Source organism: Zootoca vivipara, chromosome 6 (assembly GCF_965207765.1).
Source record: "Zootoca vivipara chromosome 6, rZooViv2.hap1.1, whole genome shotgun sequence".
Lineage (NCBI taxonomy): Eukaryota > Metazoa > Chordata > Lepidosauria > Squamata > Lacertidae > Zootoca > Zootoca vivipara.
In genome coordinates, this window is record NC_142589.1 from 70,495,335 (window position 1) to 70,518,688 (window position 23,354).

Genomic DNA, 23,354 nt, shown 5'->3' on the forward strand with positions numbered 1-23,354 from the left:
CCCATTCGTAAGTCGAGGTACCACTGTATCCAGTCCCAGGTATTCCACCTAACACATAGTTTCATTCTCAAGCAGGAATTCTACCATTTCATGTCGCAAAGATCAGAATATAAAGGCAAACCAACGGAAACTGATTCAGTCTCATGCGTTTTACAGTTGCCTTCATTTTTGCCAATTTCCTTTCTTGAATTATTCCATACCTTCTGGATAGGAGCATCCCTCTCTAACAGCCAGGCTGATAAATTTGGTGTGAAGTTCACTCTCCCATTCATTAAGGTTAGAAGAGCAGATAAAGGAGAGCAACTTGCAAAGACAAAGTAATAGTGGAGAAGGGGCATACATGTAAAAATTGGGAATATTTGTATGACCTTGCTTGGAAAGTCCTCCTTCCTTCCCTCCCTTCCTCTCAGATTACTACTACTGACCATATAGTAATCACACAAAGGTTTCACAATACTCACTTTCAACATTTCTTCCACATCAAGTTTCTAAATAGAAAAGCAAATAGAATTTATGAGACATTCATTTTATTTGGACACCTTATAATTTGTGCTACTTTACAAAGGACAATTGTCTTTTCAGAAGAGCCACGAGTACACAGAACTCTATGTAAAGGTATTCTTGCCAAAGTCCAGTTTACGGATACAGAAATTGAAGAAGGGAGACTTGCAGGGGCCTCCTGTTTTTCCCCCTCTTTCTAGTTCTTGCACATATGGAGGATCATATCATAGCATGAAATGAAGCTATATGGATATTTGATGTTTCAAAGCCTACAGTGGAAAATGGCATGGTGGGAGATAGAGACACTGAAATGGTGCATAGCACATAGTTTCATCCTCAGGCAGGACCTTTTCCTGAGGGAAAGATCACAATAAATAAGCAAACGGATCTAAAGGCAGTCTCACATGTCTTCATTTTAGCCAATCTCCTTTCCTGGGTAATTCCATACTAGTCCGCAAATGGTACGGTGAAATATCCAGTCCCAGGTATGCCACCTAACACATAGTTTCATCCTCATATTCTCAAGCAGGAGTTCAGTCAAAGAAAGGTTCCTTCTATAGTAAGCTACTTTGAACTGGAGAACAGATTGTTCATCATTTTATCCCCTGGCATTGATATTATATTTTGAGGCACAAAAGCCCTCCCTCTTTCCCACCTTCACTGCCGACCATACAATAAATACATAAAAGTTCCACAATACTCACATCCACTACATCAGAAACACCAAGATTCTAAATTGAACAACAAATTGGACTGATTAGCAAATGGCACTGTGGGAGATCCAGTCACAAGTATGCCACACAACATAGTCTTATCCTCAGTCAGAGATTTCCCCACTTCATGTAGGAAAATGAGAATTTACAGGCAAACCAAAGGAAACTGATTCACTCTCACATGCTGAACAGCTGCATTCATTTTAGCCAATTTTATTTCCTGAGTTATTCCATACTTTCCTGAAAGGAAGGAAGGCTTCTCTGATAACCAGGTTTATAAATTTGGTATGAAATTCACTCTCCTCTTCCATTAGGGTTAGAATAGGAGGTGGAGAGTTGACTGTCCAACATGCAAAGATAAAGTATTAGTGGAGATGGGGCATAACATGAAAAATTTGAAAGTGTTTTCATGAAACTGCCTGAAGGTTCAGCTATACTAGTTACCTGCCAGCTCCTGCTTACGGACCTTTCCTTAAAAAACACCTTTATTAAAAACCCTAGATTTTCATTTCCAGTACAAAAAGTTTCTGAAGAGAAGAGGATGCCTATGACACAGGCGATCAGCTGCCCCCCAAAAGGGCATGTAAACAGAGCCCAGGATTGGGGGGGGTTAAATAAAGCAATCTAAAATCCTGGATCAGCCTAAAATTTAATTTATTATCTAGTCTTTACTCAACAGCTCAACCATTCATCACTGAAGTGCCTCAGCATTCAAAAGGGAGCATTTTCTCATATTTTCAAGAACTATGTAATAAGATCCAAAGAGATACCAGGAACTCTAAGAAAAATGTGATCAAGCTTGGTTTTTTGTACCAAACTTTTCAATATATTATTTCTGGAAATGTAGACTGAATCTAGCCACACAAGGATCGAACACTACTATGAAGAAAATAGATAACTCAGAAAAACAAAGGTTCCTTCTACAGTAAACTACTTATAGTAGAACTGGAGAACAAATTGTTCCTCATTTTATCCCCTGGCAGTGAAATTATATTTTGAGGCACAAAAGCCCTCCCTCTTTCCCACCTTCACTGCCGACCATACAATAAATACATAAAAGTTCCACAATACTCACATCCACTAATTCAGAAACACCAAGACCCTAAATTGAACAACAAATTGGACTGATTAGCAAATGGCATTGTGGGAGATCCAGTCACAAGTATGCCACACAACATAGTCTTATCCTCAGTCAGAGATTTCCCCACTTCATGTAGGAAAATGAGAATTTACAGGCAAACCAAAGGAAACTGATTCACTCTCACATGCTGAACAGCTGCATTCATTTTAGCCAATTTTATTTCCTGAGTTATGGAAGGAAGGCCTCTCTAATAACCAGGTTTATAAATTTGGTGTGCAATTCACTCTCCTTTTCCATACAGGTTAGAAGAGCAGATAAAGAACAGTAGACAGTTCAACATGCAAAGACAAAGTAATACTGGAAAATTTGTAAAAATTTGTAAAAAGAAGAAGAAAGTAAATTATGTAAAATTTGAAAATATTTTCATGAAATTGCTTGGACATTCTGCTATACTGGTTGCCAACCAGGAGGATGATATCAGTTATTGATGAGCCTAAGTTCTATAATTCCTTGGTTTGGAATTCAAACTTCATTGAGTTATAATGCCTGCCTTTCACAAATGGAAAGCATTACAGTGTAGTGAATTTTCCCCTCAGTGGGATCATCCTCTGAGCAACAGAAGACCTTCTCCCTCCCACTACAATTCATAGGGCATGAAGATTTCTCAATACTCACATTAACAGCTTCCAGAAGCTAAATTGAAAAGGAAATTCAACTTGTTAGTCTGTCATGTCCTCTTAACTGCTTAACATGTCGAAATGTCATGTAACACATATTTAGATCCTCAGATATGGGTTCCCCTTTTCATCAGGGAAACATCGGGAGAGGGAGGGAAAGCGATCTGAACTGATTCAGTCTCGTGTGCTTCACAGCTGCCTCCATGTTAGTCATTTTTTCTTTACAGGGCAATTCCGTAACAAAGGAGAGGAGGCCGACCAAATTGCAAAGAGAAGGAAATAGTGCAGGTGGGGTATAATGCGGAAAATCTGAAAACCTTTTTCAGAAAAATCATGGGGGTGTTCATTTGGGTATACTATTTGCCAGCCAGATTCTGCTTCCCTAATTTTTCTTAAAAACAAACCTTCTGGATTTTCACTTCCAGTACAACAATGTTCTGAACAGAAGAAAAAGAGGATGCCAAGGAGATCAACTCCCCACAAGCATATAGAGAGAGAAAGAGTTCAGGGGCGTACCCAGCACGGGGCAAGGGGGCAGCTGCCCCCCCAGAAGCAAAAAATTAAATGGTTAAGGCAGCACCCAAGCGAGGAGAGAAGCCCGTTTATTTATTTCTTGGAGTATTTTAATCATAGTATCACAGAACTGGACGGATGGAAGGGACCCCCGAGGGTCCTCTAGACCAACCCCCTCCAGTGCAGGAATCACAGCACAAGCATCTATCACAAAACAAGTTTGTTCCATCTTCCCTGTGAACAGCCCTTCAGATACAACAGAGTAACAGAACCATTCACAGAGTTGGAAGGGAACCACCAGGGTCATCTAGTCCAACCCCCTGCAATGCAGGAATCCTTTGTCCAACATGGGGCTTGAAACCACAACCCTCAGATTAAGAGTCTCATGCTTTACTGACTAAGGTTTGTTTATGTTTCCTGTTTTCTTTTCCCAAGCAGAGATAAAGTGTAAACATGCTGTCAGCTCCCTAAAAAATGATCCGGCCCTGGGTTCTCCCCCCTAAAAAAAGGTCGACAACTATGGGAAAGGGATCTTTGCACCACGGCGCCGGATATGCTTAAGATGGCCCTGTTCCCCCTGGTGCTTCATTTTAATTTATTTTTGACATCTAAGCAAATATCTACATCCCTACCCCTGTTCTTCATATCTTTCTTTTCTGCTGGGGTGGAGCACACAGAAAGGCATGTGAATATCCATCACCCACTGTGGTGTGCATGGTGAGCTTGGATGGCTGTGCTCAGGTTATGGAACTCACTCAAGGAAGAGTTCCATCTCTTGGGCATCAACTAAACCCAACAAAGTTTAAGTGTATATTTCACTACTAGATAAGTGATATTTCTCCCAAAGCCTGTCATTGCTGGTGGTTAGCAGACAAACCAACTCACAGGGACAAAGGGATAGGAGAGGGACATAACATTTGAAAGGTCTCTTTCAGGAAATAACTAGAATTTCTTTCCAGCCTCCATTCAAAATATTGATTTGTTCCAGTATAAAAATTTTTCCAAAGTACAGGACCCCACTACCCCCCAAAAACACCTCCCCAAAAACACCTCCCCAAAGAACAGTATAATGACTGGGCCCAGAATGAATTCTACCGATTCAGGGGCTTTTTCAGTTAGTTTCTGATTCCCAGAATCCATCAGGAAACTACCACACAACAAATTTTACAAAATAAATAAATAAACATTTCAATTGAAAAGTCACAATGAGGATTGGATACTTACTGGAGATCTCTTCTTCCTCTGTTGTTGTTTTTACAAAGGGAAACAATAGTGGTTTTTTTTTAGGTTTTTGCTTTTTAGTTTTTCATATATATTATCATCAAATATATTCAAAGAAAATACAGAAAAGATGAGATTGTTATTTATTTCTACTCACATCCCATTACTGAGTATATTACAGGAGAAGCACATTATATTCGCTTCTGTTTCTGTTCAAAGCTCTATATTACAACCAACTGTCAACATACATGAGGGTTATGTTCCAGGGACAACGCATAAAGCCAAAATTTTGTATAATCAAAACACATTCTCCCTGCCACCTCCAAACACTCTCCCAAGGTGGGGCTGCCAAAGTCCCCCCCCCAAAAAAAACCCTCCACCCCTTATTTATTTACATTTTGCCAAGTAAGTAAAGCTGAATGTTCACAAGTTATGAGTTACCAGTATGAGAAAGAAACTTGAGTTCCCACTGATGTGCACTTAGCAGCCCATGTACATTAAGATGCTATAGAAGTCCTCAATTCCCACTAGAAATCCAGATTTCTGGCGGTCTGCAAGCTGCAGTTTCCGGAGGCAGCACTATCTGCTCACATTATGCTGAAACCTGTCTCATTGTTATCCATAATATATGCATGGTTATCTATCAAAAAATATCTATCAAATAGCATATTATTTTACTTTTACCAACAGGCAGCATTTCCTCATATTTTCATATGCTGCATATTAAGATCCAAAGAGTCACCTGAAACTCTGGGGGGAAACTGAATAACCCTGTTGCTATAGTACCAAACTCTTCAAGATAGTATTTCTGAAAATGTGGACCAAATCTAATACACAACATAATCCAACACTACTACAGAAATAAGAGATAATTCAGCTGCGAATGGTTCCTTCTATAGTAGGCTGCTTAGAACAGAAGAATCGATTGTTTATCATATTCTTCTCTGGCTGTGATCATATTCTGAGGCAGAGAAGAACTTCCTCTTTGCCTCCCTCCCACCTTCTCACTACATACTATATAATAAATGCACAAAAGTTCCACAATACTCACGCCTAGTACGCCGGGCACGCCAACATTCTAAATTGAAAAACAAATTGAACTTATTAGGCTTTCAGGTGCCGTACATTACAGATGACTGCCTTTGAAAACAGATAACTGTCAACAGACAGTCTTCAATTAAAATGTGTTCTCTTTTGAGGGGATGCCTGGTTCAAGTCCAGACCTTTCTCAAAAATCCTTGTGTATTTGGATACAAATTAAGAGAGGATGCCAAGGAAGTCAGTTTCCCAAAGCAAAAGGACAGGAACAGAATCCAGTCTGTGGTTATACACAGTAAGACAATTTTAGACCCTGGACTGATCGGCCTTATGGGGGCACTGGGGCAGGAAGACATCTGAATCTCACTTTGGACTTCAGACAAGGCCTGGCTCTGGTTTGCATCACTAACGGTTTGCATCACACACAGAAACACACATCTCCCTTCTTTTAGTAAAAGTACCCAGTTTGGCACCTTTGTCCCTAGCCCGCCAGAGATCATCGACCAGTGTGAGTAGTGCGACCAAGGCAGTTTCAGTCCCATGATGAGGCGTGAATCCCGACTGGAAGGGATCCAAATGGTCTGCTTCTTCCAGGCGTACCTGGAGTTGTTCAGCAACCACCCGCTCAATCACCTTGCCCAAGAATGGAAGATTTGAGACTGGGCGATAGTTGGCCATATTGGCCACATCTAAAGATGTTTTTTTAAGAAGCGGTTTAATAACTGTCTCTTACAGCATGTGTGGGAAGGCTCCCTCACAGAGAGAAGCATTCACCACCCTGTAAAGCCCATTGCCCAGCCCTTCCTGGCTAGCTTTTATAAGCCAGGATGGGCAAGGATCAAGGAGACAGGGGGTTGGTTTCACTCGTCCAAGCAGCCTGTCCACATCCTCAGAGGTAACAGATTGTAATTGATCCCATGCAATTTGATGAGACAGGACTCTAGCATTCCCTCGCCCCGACCCTGCTCCCACGGTGGAGTCTACCTCTTCCCGAATCCGAGCGACTTTATCTGCAAAAAACACGCAAGTGGTCTTTTTTTTCTATTTAAACAATTAAAAAGAAACTCTTCGAATACCACTAAGCTAAGCTTAAATAAGCCTAAAGGTAAGTAATGTCTAATACTCACAGCCACTGGCAGGCCACTCTAAAATAGAAAGCAATAATCCATTTTAACATAATCAGTATAATTAATAAATAAACACACACATAAACACACATCTCCCTTCTATTAGTATTGTTATGGTAAATGGGAACAGTAGGCAATCACCCGGCAAAGCAATGTTTCCTTAGTAGATAATCAGAGTATCCTAAATCGAACTGTAATCAGGCCAGCATAGTTTAGGCAGAACCCTGCATAGGAGTGCTTGCGTAGTTCTTTCAGGCAATAGCCACATAACCTCCAACATTTCTTCAATGAAAATAAGGAGGTCTCGTTACATAATGATTATCTTGCTATTTATACCCCACACATTGTACTGGGTTGCCCAGCCATTCTGGGCAGCTTCGAACATATATTAAAAACATGAAACATTAAGAAAAAATTCCTCTATAGGATTGCCTTCAGACGGCTTGGGGTCAGATATCTCCATACCCTCCAAAACTGGTCCAATGAAAATAAGGATGTCCTAAAGAAAAGAGGGACATTCCAGGATAAAATCAGAACTGAAATGGCTTCTCTAAATCAGGGATGTCCCTCAAAAGAAGTTACACTTGGACGGTCTGTAGCCCTAACATAGAAAATATGGTATTGGGTCATATCTATACCATATATTTAAAAGACATTCCAAGTGCTTTTAAAGAACAAGTCTTAATGTGCTTCTAAAGCACATGGATAATCATTGCCCAAAGGTTAGTAATATAGAGAACTTACAAGTACGTCAGTTGGGAGAGGCAAGTTCTAAAACAGAAAACAGTAAGATATGTGAAAACATCATTTTGAACATAAAGAAGCAAGACTGGACAAACTTCCCAACACTAGTATATCTATAGCTCCCCAGAATTAAGGGGAACATAGCTGCTGGGAGCATTTGTGAATAGTTGTGCACAATTAAATCACAAAAGCCACTTGTGTGGGACACCTCTAGGAAATTAGGCACACTTTAGGACTGTGCAACCACAATTAACCTATAAAATACTATATATTTGCTTTTTGAAAAGTAGTTGCAAAGATTAGAGTTCTGAACCCCATTTTCATGCTTCTAAAATGAAGAGCTTCCCAACATGACTGTATCTAGGGGAACGAAGCTCCTGAGACCAACAGATGCAACTGCAGGCCAAAATTGCTCCTTTTGTTAAAGCCACAGAAACATTTAATATATCTCTGTTTATGTGTCTGTGTGCTTGTGTTTCAACTACATTCAGGGATTGTGGGAAAGAAGGGCTGTTCTTTTCACCACACTGTGGGCCCAGTGAAAGTGGCCTCCATTCCCCATGTCCCTTCGCCAAACCCAGCAGTAGTAAATGAGGGGAGGGCAGAGAAGAGGCTTCCTCCAAACGGCAACAGTATTGTGCATGTCAGGACAGGGAAGGGGGGTGGAGGACAAACTACTCCTTATGTTAAAGCCACAGTCACATTTAATCTCTCTCTGTTTCTCTGTGTTAAATACTTTCAAAGATTGAAGGTATTTCCCTCTCTTGAATTAAAAGTAATATAAAATACTCACACTTAGTAAAGGCAGAGGCATCACTGGGGGAGGGAACTCGACCTTCAGTGCCTTTCCTGATAGACCATGGGGGTATACGCCCCCACTGCCTATCAGGAACCGGATCCTAGCCTGCACCCTGCTTTGGCGAATGGTGATGCAGGCTGGGACTTGGGCTGTTCCAAGGGGCGGAGCCTACGGTGGGCTTCCCTTGTATCTGCCAATGCCCATTTATGTAGCCTGCACCTGGGGCACTGCTGCCCACCCCTTTATATATTTACTTATCGCCAAGTGTGTAAAGCTGAATGTGCACAAGTAAAGTTGTGAGTTACCTGTACAAGAAAGAAACCCGAGTTCCCATTGATGTGCACTTAGACCCCATATACATTAAGGTGAAATTGAAGAGCCCACAATTCCCCCTAGAAATCTAGAATTCTGTCTCCCCAGGCTGTCCTCCAAACTGCAGTTCCTGGAGGCAGCAGTATCTGCTCACATTATACTGAAAAGTGCCTCATTGTTACCCGTAATATAGGCACAGTTAACAATCTATCAAAAATATGTATCAAATAGCATATCACTTTGATCATTTGTCTCTGAAGCACCAAGATTAAGAGCAAGGAAGTGGTCTCTGGGGTTTTTTTGGGGGGGGGGGTAGCTTTTCAAATCTCCCTAAAGTTAATAGATGTCCAAGAAAAGTAATAAAATACTTACAGAAAGTCCAGACAGGGCCTAAAATAGAAAACAGTGTGTTTTGTGAAAACATCATTTGGGACAAAATAAGCAAATCTGGGCATGCTTCCGAACACTACTATATCTGCGGATCTCCAAATTTAAGGGAAACAAAGCTCCTGAGAGCACATATGAACAGTTGAGCACAGTTAAATCACAACAGCCACTTCTGTGGGACACTGCTATGAACAAAGGGACACTTCTCGACTGCATGATCACAATGAATATACTGTAGAGGAATTTTTCTGGGGGGGGGGATGCCAAAAATCTCTCACCCACCAGAACGCAGTACACAACCCCTCACGTCACTTGCAATGGCCACTTACAATCCCGGGCTCAGGCCAAAAAACCATTCTCACGTCCCTCCTCAGCACTACCTGTGTATAAGACAACTCTAAATTTTGAACCTCATTTTTGGGTCAAAAAAGGTTGTCTTATACATGGAAAAATACGGTATAACACAGGCATCCCCAAACTTCGGCCCTCCAGATGTTTTGGACTACAATTCCCATCATCCCTGACCACTGGTCCGGTTAGCTAAGGATCATGGGAGTTGTAGGCCAAAACATCTGGAGGGCCGCAGTTTGGGGATGCCTGGTATAACATGATTGCTTACTAATAGTACTTGCAAAGATTAGGGCCCTGAACCAAATTTTCATACTTCTAAAAGGAAGAGCCAATTAGTGGTGTTTTTCTCTTATAGTTAAAAAGGAAAAAAGAAATGTTTTGGATATCACTAAGCTCAAAGAAGCCTAAAGGTAAGTAATGTATAATACTCACAGACACTGGCAGGCCATTCTAAAATAGAAAGCAAGAATCCAATTTAACATAATCAGTATAACATAATCAGTATAATTAATAAACACACACAGAAACACACATCTCCCTTCTTTTAGTAAAAGTATCCAGTGTGGCATATAGTGTTATCATAAAAATGTACAAAATATAGTAAGATGTACAATGAAAACATAAAACCATTTTCTACATATACAGCATAAGGGCTCAGTTCCTCAGCTGTTATGGTAAATGGGAACAGTAGGCAATCACTCGGCAAAGCAATGTTTCCTCAGTAGATAATCAGAGTATCCTAATCGAACTGTAATCAGGCCAGCATAGTTTAGGCAGAACCCTGCATAGGAGTGCTTGCATAGTTCTTTCAGGCAATAGCCACATACCCTCCAACACTGGTCCAATGAAAATAAGGATGTCCTAAAGAAAAGAGGGACATTCCAGGATAAAATCAGAACTGAAATGGCTTCTCTAAATCAGGGACGTCCCTCAAAAGTAGTTACACTTGGACGGTCTGTAGCCATAACATAGAAAATACGGTATTGGATCATATCTACACCATATATTTAAAAGACATTCCAAGTCCTTTTTAAAGAACAAGTCTTAATGTGCTTCTAAAGCACATGGATAATCATTGCCCAAAGGTTAGTAATATAGAGAACTTACAAGTACGTCAGTTGGGAGAGGCAAGTTCTAAAACAGAAAACAGTAAGATATGTGAAAACATCATTTTGAACATAAAGAAGCAAGACTGGACAAACTTCCCAACACTAGTATATCTATAGCTCCCCAGAATTAAGGGGAACATAGCTGCTGAGAGCATTTGTGAATAGTTGTGCACAATTAAATCACAACAGCCGCTTGTGTGGGACACCTCTAGGAAATTAGGCACACTTTATGACTGTGCAACCACAATTAACCTATAAAATACTATATATTTGCTTTATGAAAAGTAGTTGCAAAGATTAGAGTCCTGAACCCCATTTTCATACTTCTAAAACTAAAAGCTTCCCAACACGACTGTATCTAGGGGAACAAAGCTCCTGAGACCAACAGATGCAACTGCAGGCCAAAATTTCTCCTTTTCTTGAAGCCACAGAAACATTTAAGATATCTCCGTTTATGTGTCTGTGTGCTTGTGTTTCAACTACATTCAGGGATTGCGGGGAAGAAGGGCTGTTCTTTTCTCCACACTGTGGGCCCAGTGAAAGTGGCCCCCATTCCCCATGTCCCCTCGCCAAACCCAGCAGTAGTAAATGAGGGGAAGGCAGAGAAGAGGCTTCCTCCAAACGGCAACAGTATTGTGCATGTCAGGACAGGGAAGGGGGGGGAGGTTCTAAACATGTTGAACCCCAATGATAATTAATGAGGTTCCTTTTAAAAGTAATATGCAATAGTCATGTCCACTAAACCACCATCCTGAAATAGAAAGGAGGAAATCAACATCTCTTTTAAGCAATGTTTCCTGAGTTTTTTTAAATATTGTAATTAAAAAAGCCCCCTCTCCCAGTGAAGGATGTTGTGAATCATTAAGGCATTGCATGGAGGATTTCCAATACTCACACTTCCGCCAAGAAGGCCCTAAAGAAGATAAAGAAATAAGATAGTAAATCATGTTTTAGGAACATGAACATGATAAATATAGTGAATATTTTGGTTGTTTTTCACTGGCAAATGTGGACTTGCTACCTGTTCTATATACGTCTCACTTATGTCAAAAGTCTTTAATGTTAAGAAAGCATCATTGACTGGACGTCCTACTGACCTGGCAACTTCTACAGTTTTGACTGGTCTGAATTTTGCAGCCATTGCTATTGATCTTTCCCATTAGGATGCTAGTCCAGGGCAACCTACTCCTTGTGTTAAAGCCACAGGAACAATTCAGCTATCTTTGTGTTTGTGGGGTTGTGTGCGTTTTAACTCCCTTCAAGGACTGTGAATGTGAATGTGGTCCCCATTCCCCATGTACCTTCGCCAAACGCAGCAGTAGTGCATGAGGGGATGGCAGAGAAGAGGCGTCCTCCAAATGGCAGCAGTATTGTGCATGTCAGGAGAGGGAAGGTGGGGTTCTGAATATGTTGAGCCATGCTTCTATTATGAGTATGCAAGGGAGAAGGTAGGCTGTATACAAGGTCCTTTATCGGGTGTAAACCTAGGCATCGCTGTAACAGCATGCAAAACTAAGAAGCCTGATAAACCTACCAAAAAACTCCTAGAGCTGTTGAACCTTGTTGGACCTGATGACAGAGCTTTGCAGCCAAGGAGTCTTCATGTTTCATTAGAACAGCAATTCTCAAAGCAACTTTTCAACTTCTACCATTGTGACTGCTTTGCATTTTGCAGCCATTGCTACTCACCCTTCACCTGTTATGTTGCTGCTCCAGGACAAAATACTCCTTATGTTAAAGCCACAGTCACATTTTATGTCTCTCTTTGTATGTGTTAAACACCTTCAAAGATTGAAGGTATTTCCCTCAGTCTAATTAAAAGTAATATGAAATACTCACACTTAGTAAACCATTACTATGAGATAGAAAGGAGGAGATCAATATTTCCACTAAGGGACACTTCAATGATCTCACTGGCAAAATCTTGCAGGAAAGACAAGGCCAACTCCCCCAGTGAAGGATGTTGTGGATCGTTAAGGCATTACATAGGATTTCCAATACTCACATTTCCACCAAGAAGGCCCTAAATAAGGTCTCTGACACAACTTATGAATAATTTAACACTTCAAAGACTGAGGGACACTTCTTAACTAAGTGACCAAATATAACATCCATAATAGTTTTTTGTTTTTATGCAAAGTAATAGGGCTTTACTTTCTCTTCTACATAAGTCTCGCTACATTAAATCACTTCACTATTTAGAAAGCATCAGTGCCTGGACTCTTCAAATGGAAGCCTGTTGCTGGAGAGACAACTACAGAAGCCCCAGATGATGTAATCTGTTATTCTTTGTGGCCATTTTTATACTTCATCTGGTGTAAACCTAGACATCACTGTAACTGCATGCAGAACTTTGAAGCCAATGTCAAACTTCCATCTGTGACCATGCAGGCAGATTACATCTGATGTACAATTCAGATTCTCTTTAAAAACATCAAGAAGTCTGATCATGGTATGCAGAGAATGGCTATGCCTCTCCTCCCCTGTTGACCCACAATGATAAGTAATGAGGTTCCACTTAAAAGTAATATGCAATACTCACGCCTAGTAAACCATCCTGAAATAGAAAGGAGGAAATCAACTTTTAGACAATCAACATTTCTTTTAAGCAGTGTTTCCTTAGTTTTAATGCCCTTTAATACCTTTGTGGGGGTATAGAAAATCTTGCTTAAACATCTCTTTGTCAGGAGTATTGGTGTACTTTGTGTCATGAAAGGCCATAACAGAGAAAGTGCTGCATTGGCATTCATAATCTAGATCAGGTATCTTCAACCTTTTTTTAGACCAGGCATCCCCAAACTTCGGCCCTCCAGATGTTTTGGACTACAATCCCCATCATCCCTGACCACTGGTCCTGTTAGCTAGGGCAGCGTTTCTCAACCGCTGTTCCGCGGCACACTAGTGTGCCGCGAGACGCTGGCTGGTGTGCCGCGACGAGAAGGGCGATTTTGCAGCTGCAAACTCCACCTCCCTGGGCATCCTATTTCTTCGCCCCTTCTAGTTTCCACAGACCAATCAGCTTTCATTATTTCCATTTTCCCCATGCCTCACGTGACAGGATCATCCCAGAATCTTTAGCCAAGATGGCAGCCCCCAGCTAATAGTGCCGCACGTGTGTCTCTTTTTTGGAAAACCGAGCGGACTTCAAGTAGCTACTTTTAAAATATTCAATCTCCATCATTCAAAAGGTAGTTTGTTGCTAATTCACGGAGGCATGAAGACCAAATCGTCCTCTCACAAGTCCGAGAACACGCACAGGGTAAGATACGGGACGACGGGGTCGGGTGGGGTGGATCAGAAACCCGGATCTTTTAAGAATTCGGCAGAGCTGACCCGCCGGAAAGCAATATTTGGCAAGTGTTTCTTACAGTCATAATTATAATATAGGGCGGCACAGAGTTAATTTTTAAAACTTTTTTAATGGTGGTGTGCCTCGTGATTTTTTTCATGGAACAAGTGTGCCGTGGCCCAAAAAAGGTTGAGAAACACTGAGCTAGGGATCATGGGAGTTGTAGGTCAAAACATCTGGAGGGCCGCAGTTTGGGGATGCCTGTTTTAGACCCAGGACTCACTAACTAGGTGATCAAAAGTAAGATACTTAACAGGTTTTTTCTGTTTTTGAAGAATGTAAAAGGCCTTCAAACAATACTTTTGTTTACGTATTTGTTTTTGCAAGGGTAAGGGCCATGTCCAGTGCTGTATTAAGATGGTGGTGGGTGGGGGTGTGTCACACCGGGCAGCAGGCTTGGCGGGGGGCAGCAGGCTGGACGGGCCTGACCACCTCCGACGGCCACCATGCGGTGCTGCCGCCGCCATTGAAGACTTCAGCCCCGATGCAAATGACACATGCATTAGCCATTTCAATCACGAGGCAGTATTGTGGCAGGGACCAGCTCAGCCAGTATTGAGGGACACTTCAATGAACTAATCAGAAAAATCTTGCAATAAAAAACAAGCCCCCTCCCCCAGTGAAGGATGTTGTGGATCATTAAGGCATTACATAGAGGATTTCCAATACTCACATTTCCACCAAGAAGGCCCTAAAGGAGATAAAGAAATAAGTTAGTCAAAAGTGTTTTAGGAACATGAACATGATAAATATAGTGAATATTTCGGTTCTTTTTCACTGGCAAATGTGGACTTGCTGCCTGTTCTATATAGGTCTCGCTCATGTCAAATTTCTTCAATATTTAGAAGGCATCATTGACAGGACCTGGCCACTTCTACAGTCTTGACTGGTCTGAATTTTGCAGCCATTGCTACTCACCCTTCACCTGTTATGATGATGCCCCAGGACAAACTACTCCTTATGTTAAAGCCACAGTCACATTTCATTTCTCTCACTCTTTCTGTTTGTGTGTGTTAAATACCTTCAAAAGTTGAAGGTATTTCTCCCTCTCTAATTAAAAGTAATATAAAATGCTCACACTTAGTAAACCATTACTATGAGATAGAAAGGAGGAAATCAATATTTCCACTAAGGGACACTTCAATGATCTGACTGGCAAAATCTTGCAGGAAAGACAAGGCCAACTCCCCCAGTGAAGGATGTTGTGGGTCGTTAAGGCATTACATAGAGGATTTCCAATACTCACATTTCCGCCAAGAAGGCCCTAAATAAGGCCTCAGACACAACTTATTAATAAGTTAACACTTCGAAGTCTGTCTGGAGAGGCTTGATTTCTACTACTCACACAGCAATTAATTACCCTCAACTTGAATGGAACCCTAGTATGGCTCGGTGGATCACTTCAGTTACATTAAAAAGCATCTACGAACTGAGGGACACTTCTTAACTAAGTGACCAAATATAACATCCATAATAGTTTTTTGTTTTTATGCAAAGTAATAGGGCTTTACTGTCTCTTCTACATAAGTCTTGCTACATTAAATCACTTCACTATTTAGAAAGCATCAGTGCCTGGACTCTTCAAATGGAAGCCTGTTGCTGGAGAGACAACTACAGAAGCCCCAGATGATGTAATCTGTTATTCTTTGTGGCCCTTTTTATACTTCATCTGGTGTAAACCTAGACATCACTGTAACTGCATGTAGAACTTTGAAGCCAATGTCAAACTTCCATCTGTGACCATGCAGGCAGATTACATCTGATGTACAATTCAGATTCTCTTTCAAAACAAGAAGAAGTCTGATCATGGTATGCAGAGAATGGCTATGCCTCTCCTCCCCTGTTGACCCACAATGATAAGTAATGAGGTTCCACTTAAAAGTAATATGCAATACTCACGCCTAGTAAACCATCCTGAAATAGAAAGGAGGAAATCAACTTTTAGACAATCAACATTTCTTTTAAGCAGTGTTTCCTTAGTTTTAATGTCCTTTAATACCTTTGTGGGGGTATAGAAAATCTTGCTTAAACATCTCTTTGTCAGGAGTATTAGTGTACTTTGTGTCATGAAAGGCCATAACAGAGAAAGTGCTGCATTGGCATTCATAATCTAGATCAGGTATCTTCAACCTTTTTTTAGACCAGGCATCCCCAAACTTCGGCCCTCCAGATGTTTTGGACTACAATCCCCATCATCCCTGACCACTGGTCCTGTTAGCTAGGGATCATGGGAGTTGTAGGTCAAAACATCTGGAGGGCCACAGTTTGGGGATGCCTGTTTTAGACCCAGGACTCACTAACTAGGTGATCAAAAGTAAGATACTTAACAGGTTTTTTTCTGTTTTTGAAGAATGTAAAAGGCCTTCAAACAATACTTTTGTTTACGTATTTGTTTTTGCAAGGGTAAGGGCCATGTCCAGTGGTGTATTAAGATGGTGGCGGTGGGGGTATGTCACCCCGGGCGGCAGGCTGGGTGGGGGGCAGCAGGCTGGACGGGGCTGACCACCTCCGACGGCCGCCATGCGACGCGACTGCCGCCATGGAGGACTTAAACCCCAATGCAAATGACACATGCATTAGCCATTTCAATCACAAAGCAGTATTGTGGCAGGGACCAGCTCAGCCAGTATTGAGGGACACTTCAATGAACTAATCAGAAAAATCTTGCAATAAAAAACAAGCCCCCTCCCCCAGTGAAGGATGTTGTGAATCATTAAGGCATTACATAGAGGATTTCCAATACTCACATTTCCACCAGTAAGGCCCTAAAGGAGATAAAGAAATAAGTTAGTCAAAAGTGTTTTAGGAACATGAACATGATAAATATAGTGAATATTTCGGTTCTTTTTCACTGGCAAATGTGGACTTGCTGCCTGTTCTATATAGGTCTCGCTCATGTCAAATTTCTTCAATGTTTAGAAGGTATCATTCACTGGGACGTCCTACTGACCTGGCAACTTCCACAATTTTGACTGGTTTGAATTTTTCAGCCATTGCTGTTGATCTTTTGCATTAGGATGCTAGTCCAGGGCAACCTACTCCTTGTGTTAAAGCCACAGAAATATTTCATCTATCTTTGTGTGTTTGTGGGGTGTGTGTGTTTTAACTTCCTTCAAGGATTGCAGCCATGGTACTGCTTTGAGTATGCAAGGGAAAAAGTAGGCTGTATACAAGGTCCTTTATCTGGTGTAAACATAGGCATCATTGTAACAGCATGCACAACTTTGAAGCCTGATAGCCCTACCCAATATCTCCTAGAGCAGTTGAATCTTGTTGGACCTGATGACAGAGCTTTGCAGCCAAGGAGTCTTGAAGTTTCAATAGAACAGCATTTCTCAAAGCAACTTTGCAACTTCTACCATTGGGATTGCTTTGCATTTTGCAGCCATTGCTACTCAATCTTCACCTGTTATGTTGCTGCTCCAGGACAAACTACTCCTTATGTTAAAACCACAGTCACATTTAATCTCTCTCTCTTTGTGTGTCTTAAATACCTTCAAAGATTGAATGCATTTCCCTCTCTCTAATTAAAAGTTCAGGGGACCCAGGTGGCGCTGTGGGCTAAACCACTGAGCCTAGGGCTTGCTGATCAGAAGGTCGGCGGTTCGAATCCCTGTGACGGGGTGAGCTCCCGTTGCTTGGTCCCAGCTCCAGCCAACCTAGCAGTTCGAAAGCACATCAAAATGCAAGTAGATAAATAGGAACCGCTATAGCGGGAAGGTAAACGGCGTTTCCATGTGCTGCTCTGGTTTGCCAGAAGCGGCTTTGTAATGCTGGCCACATGACCTGGAAGCTATACACCGGCTCCCTCGGCCAATAATGCGAGATGAGCTCGCAACCCCAGAGTCGGTCACGACTGGACCTAATGGTCAGGGGTCCCTTTACCTTTACCTAATTAAAAGTACAGTAATATAAAATACTCACACTTAGTAAACCATTACTATGAGACAGAAAGGAGAAAGGAGCATGCAGAACTTTGAAGCCAATGTCAAATTTCCACCTGTGACCATACAGCCAGATTTCTGACATATAATTCAAACTGTCTTTAAAAACAAGAAGAAGTCTGATCATGGTATGCAGAGAATGGCTATGCCTCTCCTCCCCTGTGGACCCACAATGATAAGTAATGAGGTTCCATTTAAAAGTAATATGCAATACTCACGCCTAGTAAACCACCCTGAAATAGAAAGAAGGAAACCAACTTTTAGACAATCAACATCTCTTTTAAGCAATATTTCCTTAGTTTTAAAACCCTTTAATACCTTTATGGGAGTATAGAAAATCACGCACACTTCTGGCATAAACATCTCTTTCTCAGAAGTATTAGTGTAGTGCCATGAAAGGCCATAACAGAGAAAGTGCTGCATTGGCATTCATAACCTACATCCGGTATCTTCAACCTTTTTTAGACCCAGGACTCACTAACTAGGTGATCAAAAATAAGATACCTGTCAGGGAGGTTGCTGGCTACCCTCGAGCAACGACACTCCAAGCCATCTTGTCTTTAAGACTTTTATTGTGAACCTTATTTACAGTGCAAGAGCTTCGTGAAAACATGTCTACTCAGTATCATCAGATTCTCCCAGTGGCGCTTTTCGGCTCCTCCCCCAGCAGAGTAGTTTGGGGACCCCAAATCTCCTCCCCCTGCCTTTGCGAGCCGCTGACTGCCTCAGTTCCGGGGTGAATTTGAAAGGACGCCCCTCTGATGTTTCCCCTCTAGAAACCTCTGCTGGCCCCTCCTCCCTTGCTGGTATCACGGGCTGTAGGAAGTGCTCCAGGATGCTGCCTGAGCCCTGCAACACTCTGCTCATTTCCTCCTTCCTGTCTCCTGCCCCTCCGCTGTTGTCAGAGCCGTTTGAAGAACTGGATTTGATGAGGGGTGGCTGTTCCCTGTAAGCTGTTCCCTTACATCACCTAACTGGTTTTTTGTTTCTTCTTGTATAATGTAATATGGCTTCACGCAATACTTTTGTTTACGTATTTGTTTTTGCAAATTATAAGGGCCATGTCATGCAGCCAGCATGCTTAACCATTTCAATCACACAGCAGTATTGTGGCAGGGACCTGCTCAGCCAATATTGAGGGACACTTCCATGAACTAATCTGCAAAATCTTGCAGGAGTTAGTCCATGATTTATGAACATGATAAATATAGCGAACATTTTGATTATTTCACTCTGGCAAATGTGGACGTGCTGCCCGTTCTATATAGGTCTCGCTTATGTCAGATTTCTTCAATGCTTAGAAGGCATCATTGACTGGATGTTCTACCTACCTGGCAACTTCTACAGTTTTGGCTGGTTTGAATTTTGCACCCATTGCTAATGATCTTTCCCCTCCTAGGATGCTAGTCCAGGGCAACCTACTCCTTGTGTTAAAGCCACAGGCACATTTCATCTATCTTTGTGTGTTTGTGGGGTGTGTCTGTTTTAACTCCCTTCAAGGACTGTGAATGTGAATGTGGTCCCCATTCCCCATGTCCCTTCGCCAAACGCAGCAGTAGTGCATGAGGGGATGGCAGAGAAGAGGCGTCCTCCAAATGGCATCAGTATTGTGCATGTCAGGAGAGGGAAGGGGGGGTTCTGAATATGTTGAACCCCAATGATACGTAATATGTAATACTCATGTCTACTAAACAACCTCCCTGAAATAGAAAGGAGGAAATCAATTTTTAGGAAATCAACATCTCTTTTGAGCAATGTTTCCTGAGTTTTTTTAAATCTTGCAATTAAAAAACAAAGGCCCCTCCCCCAGTGAAGGATGTTGTGGATCATTAAGGCATGACATAGAGGATTTCCAATACTCACACTTCCGCCTTGAGCGCCCTAAAGAAGATAAAGAAAAAAGTTAGTCCATCATGTTTTAAGATCCAAGATTAAGAGCAAGGAAGTGGAAGAGCAAGGAGGGATTTCCAATACTCACACTTCCGCCAAGAGTCACATTTAATCTCTCTCTGTTTCTCTGTGTTAAATACTTTCAAAGATTGGAGATATTTCCCTCTCCCTAATTAAAAGTAATATAAAAGGCTCACACTTAGTAAACCATTACTATGAGATAGAAAGGAGGAAATCCATATTTCCACTAAGGGACACTTCAATGATCTGACTGGCAAAATCTTGCAGGAAAGACAAGGCCAACTCCCCCAGTGAAGGATGTTGTGGGTCGTTAAGGCATTGCAAAGGATTTCCAATACTCACATTTCCACCAAGAAGGCCCTAAAGGAGATAAAGAAATAAGTTAGTCAAAAGTGTTTTAGGAACATGAACATGAAAAATATAGTGAATATTTTGTTTCTTTTTCACTGGCAAATGTGGACTTGCTACCTGTTCTATATAGGTTTCGCTCATGTCAAATTTATCCAGTGTTTAGAAGGCATCATTGACTAGACGTCCTACTGACCTGGCAACTTCTACAGTTTTGACTGGTTTGAATTTTGCAGCCATTTATGTTGCTGCTCCAGGACAAACTACTCCTTATGTTAAAGCCACAGTCACATTTAATCTCTCTCTTTGTGTGTGTTAAACACCTTCAAAGATTGAAGGTATTTCTCCCTCTCTAATTAAAAGTAATATAAAAGGCTCACACTTAGTAAACCATTACTATGAGATAGAAAGGAGGAGATCAATATTTCCACTAAGGGACACTTCAATGATCTCACTGGCAAAATCTTGCAGGAAAGACAAGGCCCACTCCCCCAGTGAAGGATGCTGTGGATCGTTAAGGCATTACATAGGATTTCCAATACTCACATTTCCACCATGAAGGCCCTAAATAAGGTCTCTGACACAACTTATGAATGCCGGTAGTTGAACACATCAAAGTCTGTCTGGAGAGGCTAGATTTTTACTACTCACACAGCAATTAATTACCCTCAACTTGAATGGAACCCTAATATGGCTCGGTGGATCACTTCAGTTTCATTAAAAAGCATCTAGGAACTGAGGGACACTTCTAAACTAAGTGACCAAATATAACATAACACAATAGTTTTTTTGTTTTTGTGCAAAGTAATAGGGCTATACTGTCTCTTCTACATAAGTCTCACTACATTGAATCACTTCACTATTTAGAAAGCATCAGTGCCTGGACTCTTCAAATGGAAGCCTGTTGCTGGAGAGACAACTACAGAAGCCCCAGATGATGTAATCTGTTACTCTTTGTGGCCCTTTTTATACTTCATCTGGTGTAAACCTAGACATCACTGTAACTGCATGTAGAACTTTGAAGCCAATGTCAAACTTCCATCTGTGACCATGCAGGCAGATTACATCTGATGTACAATTCAGATTCTCTTTAAAAACATCAAGAAGTCTGATCATGGTATGCAGAGAATGGCTATGCCTCTCCTCCCCTGTTGACCCACAATGATAATTAATGAGGTTCCATTTAAAAGTAATATGCAATACTCACGCCTAGTAAACCACCCTGAAATAGAAAGAAGGAAATCAACTTTTAGACAATCAACATTTCTTTTAAGCAGTGTGTCCTTAGTTTTAATGCCCTTTAATACCTTTGTGGGAGTATAGAAAATCTTGCTTAAACATCTCTTTGTCAGTAGTATTAGTGTACTTTGTGCCATGAAAGGCCATAACAGAGAAAGTGCTGCTTTGGCATTCATAATCTAGATCAGGTATCTTCAACCTTTTTTAGACCCAGGACTCACTAACTAGTTGATCAAAAATAAGATACCTAACAGGTTTTTTGGTTTTTTCTTGTATAATGTAATATACCTTCAAACAATACTTTTGTTTTCATACTGTATTTGTTTTTGCAAGTATAAGGGCCATGTCATGCAGCCAGCTTCAAAAATAACATACCTAACAGGTTTATTTTGCTTTTGTATTATGTTTTTGTAAACTTTTGTTTGGGTATTTGGTTTTGCGACTATTAGGGCCATGTCATGCAGCCAGCATGCTTTAGCCATTTCAATCACGCAGCAGTACTGTGGCACGAATCTCATCAGCCAATATTAAGGGAGACTTCAATGAACTGGTTACAGGTAGGTAGCCGTGTTGGTCTGGATCGAAGTAAAATAAAAAAAAATTCCTTCAGTAGCACCTTAAAGACCAACTAAGTTTTTATTTTGGTATGAGCTTTCGTGTGCATGCACACTTCTTCAGATACCTATATCTGAAGAAGTATCTGAAGTATATCTGAAGAAGTATCTGAAGAAGTGTGCATGCACACGAAAGCTCATACCAAAATAAAAACTTAGTTGGTCTTTAAGGTGCTACTGAAGGAATTTTTTTTCAATGAACTGATCAGCAAACTTTTGCAGTAAGGACAAGGCCCCTCCCCAAGTGAAGGATGTTGTGGATCGTTATTCCACCATGTTTCATGAACATGAACATGATAAATACAGTGAACATTTTAATTACAGTATTTTTCGCTCCATCAGACACACCTAATTTTTAGAGAAGGGGGAAAGCCCTGGTTTTGGGGGGTATTAGCTCAGTTTTGCAGCTTCTTTTGAGGATCAGCTCAAAGTTGTGCAGCTTCTTTTGCAAAGGGGGAAAGCTCCATTTCTTGAGGATCAGCTCAAAGTTGTACAGCTTCTTTTGCAAATGGGAAAAGCCCCGTTTGGGGGGGGGGATCAGCTCAAAGTTGTGCAGCTTTTTTGCAAAGGGGGAAAGCTCAATTTTTGAGGATCAGCTCAAAGTTGTTGAGCTTACATTGCAAAGGAAAAAAATCCTGTTTTTATGGTGTTCAACTCACAGTTCTGCAGCTTCTTTAGGAAAGGAAAAGGAGCCATTTCTACAGTTTCCAGACAGATAATCTAATCAGCCAGTCACATGTCACTGGGGAAACCAACAGCCTGCTTCTGCAGAACATTCAACAATGAAGGCCTGGGCAAGGGGCCGGGGCCGGGAAGGGAGCTAGCGTCTCTTATCTCTCTCCCAGGTCTCTTGCAATCAGCTGCTGGCACCATCCTCCTTGATGCATCATCCCTTATCTAACTCATGCCACTCCTGCCTGTGGCCTCTGCAAGGCTTCCTGATCCTAAAAGACAGGTTGCGGTTGACAGAAACAAGAGGCAACTGGCATCTGGGATAAACAGTTGTGAGCAATTGTGACATGCAGTTGATTTGATTGCTCAATATTGTTGTTTCAAAAAAAAATTTAATGATGTTCCAGTTAAAAATGATGTACAATGCTTACATCTAGTAAACCACCAAACAGAAAGGAAGAAATTGATTTTGCTTCAATCAACATCTCTTTTAAACAATTTATCATTAGTTAACAACCTTTAATACCCTTGTGGGAGTATAGAAAATCGGGCACACTTCTGGCATAAACATCTCCTTCTCAGGAGGAAATAACAGGGAAATGGTTGCGATGCCCTATATCATCTAAATCAAATATGTGTTTTAAATACCTTCAAGTACTACAATCATGGTATTCAGGGAAAACAGTTGTTCTTTTCCCTACACT

General features: G+C 41.3%; 1 protein-coding gene across 9 annotated transcripts in view; it reads right to left on the bottom strand.

The window, feature by feature from the left end:
- LOC148685409 (uncharacterized) overlaps positions 1-23,354 on the bottom strand; it is an 85,157-nt gene that overhangs the window by 58,809 nt on the left and 2,994 nt on the right. For 8 of the 9 annotated variants that reach the window (XM_088672542.1, XM_088672539.1, XM_088672541.1 and 5 more), the window contains exons 3-19: positions 21,333-21,347; positions 20,120-20,137; positions 19,730-19,747; positions 18,085-18,099; positions 16,670-16,687; positions 15,822-15,836; positions 14,596-14,613; positions 13,116-13,130; positions 11,469-11,486; positions 10,572-10,598; positions 9,897-9,914; positions 9,099-9,116; positions 7,616-7,642; positions 6,872-6,889; positions 5,758-5,784; positions 4,710-4,727; positions 3,377-3,409 (exon numbers count right to left, since the gene is read on the bottom strand). In XM_088672542.1, coding sequence (XP_088528668.1) covers positions 3,377-3,409; positions 4,710-4,727; positions 5,758-5,784; positions 6,872-6,889; positions 7,616-7,642; positions 9,099-9,116; positions 9,897-9,914; positions 10,572-10,598; positions 11,469-11,486; positions 13,116-13,130; positions 14,596-14,613; positions 15,822-15,836; positions 16,670-16,687; positions 18,085-18,099; positions 19,730-19,747; positions 20,120-20,137; positions 21,333-21,347 — 336 coding nt within the window. Of the gene's footprint in view, positions 1-2,289; positions 2,317-2,970; positions 2,989-3,376; positions 3,410-4,709; positions 4,728-5,757; positions 5,785-6,871; positions 6,890-7,615; positions 7,643-9,098; positions 9,117-9,896; positions 9,915-10,571; positions 10,599-11,468; positions 11,487-13,115; positions 13,131-14,595; positions 14,614-15,821; positions 15,837-16,669; positions 16,688-18,084; positions 18,100-19,729; positions 19,748-20,119; positions 20,138-21,332; positions 21,348-23,354 lie in introns of all 9 variants that reach the window. The other variant, XM_088672536.1, reaches the window with a different exon arrangement.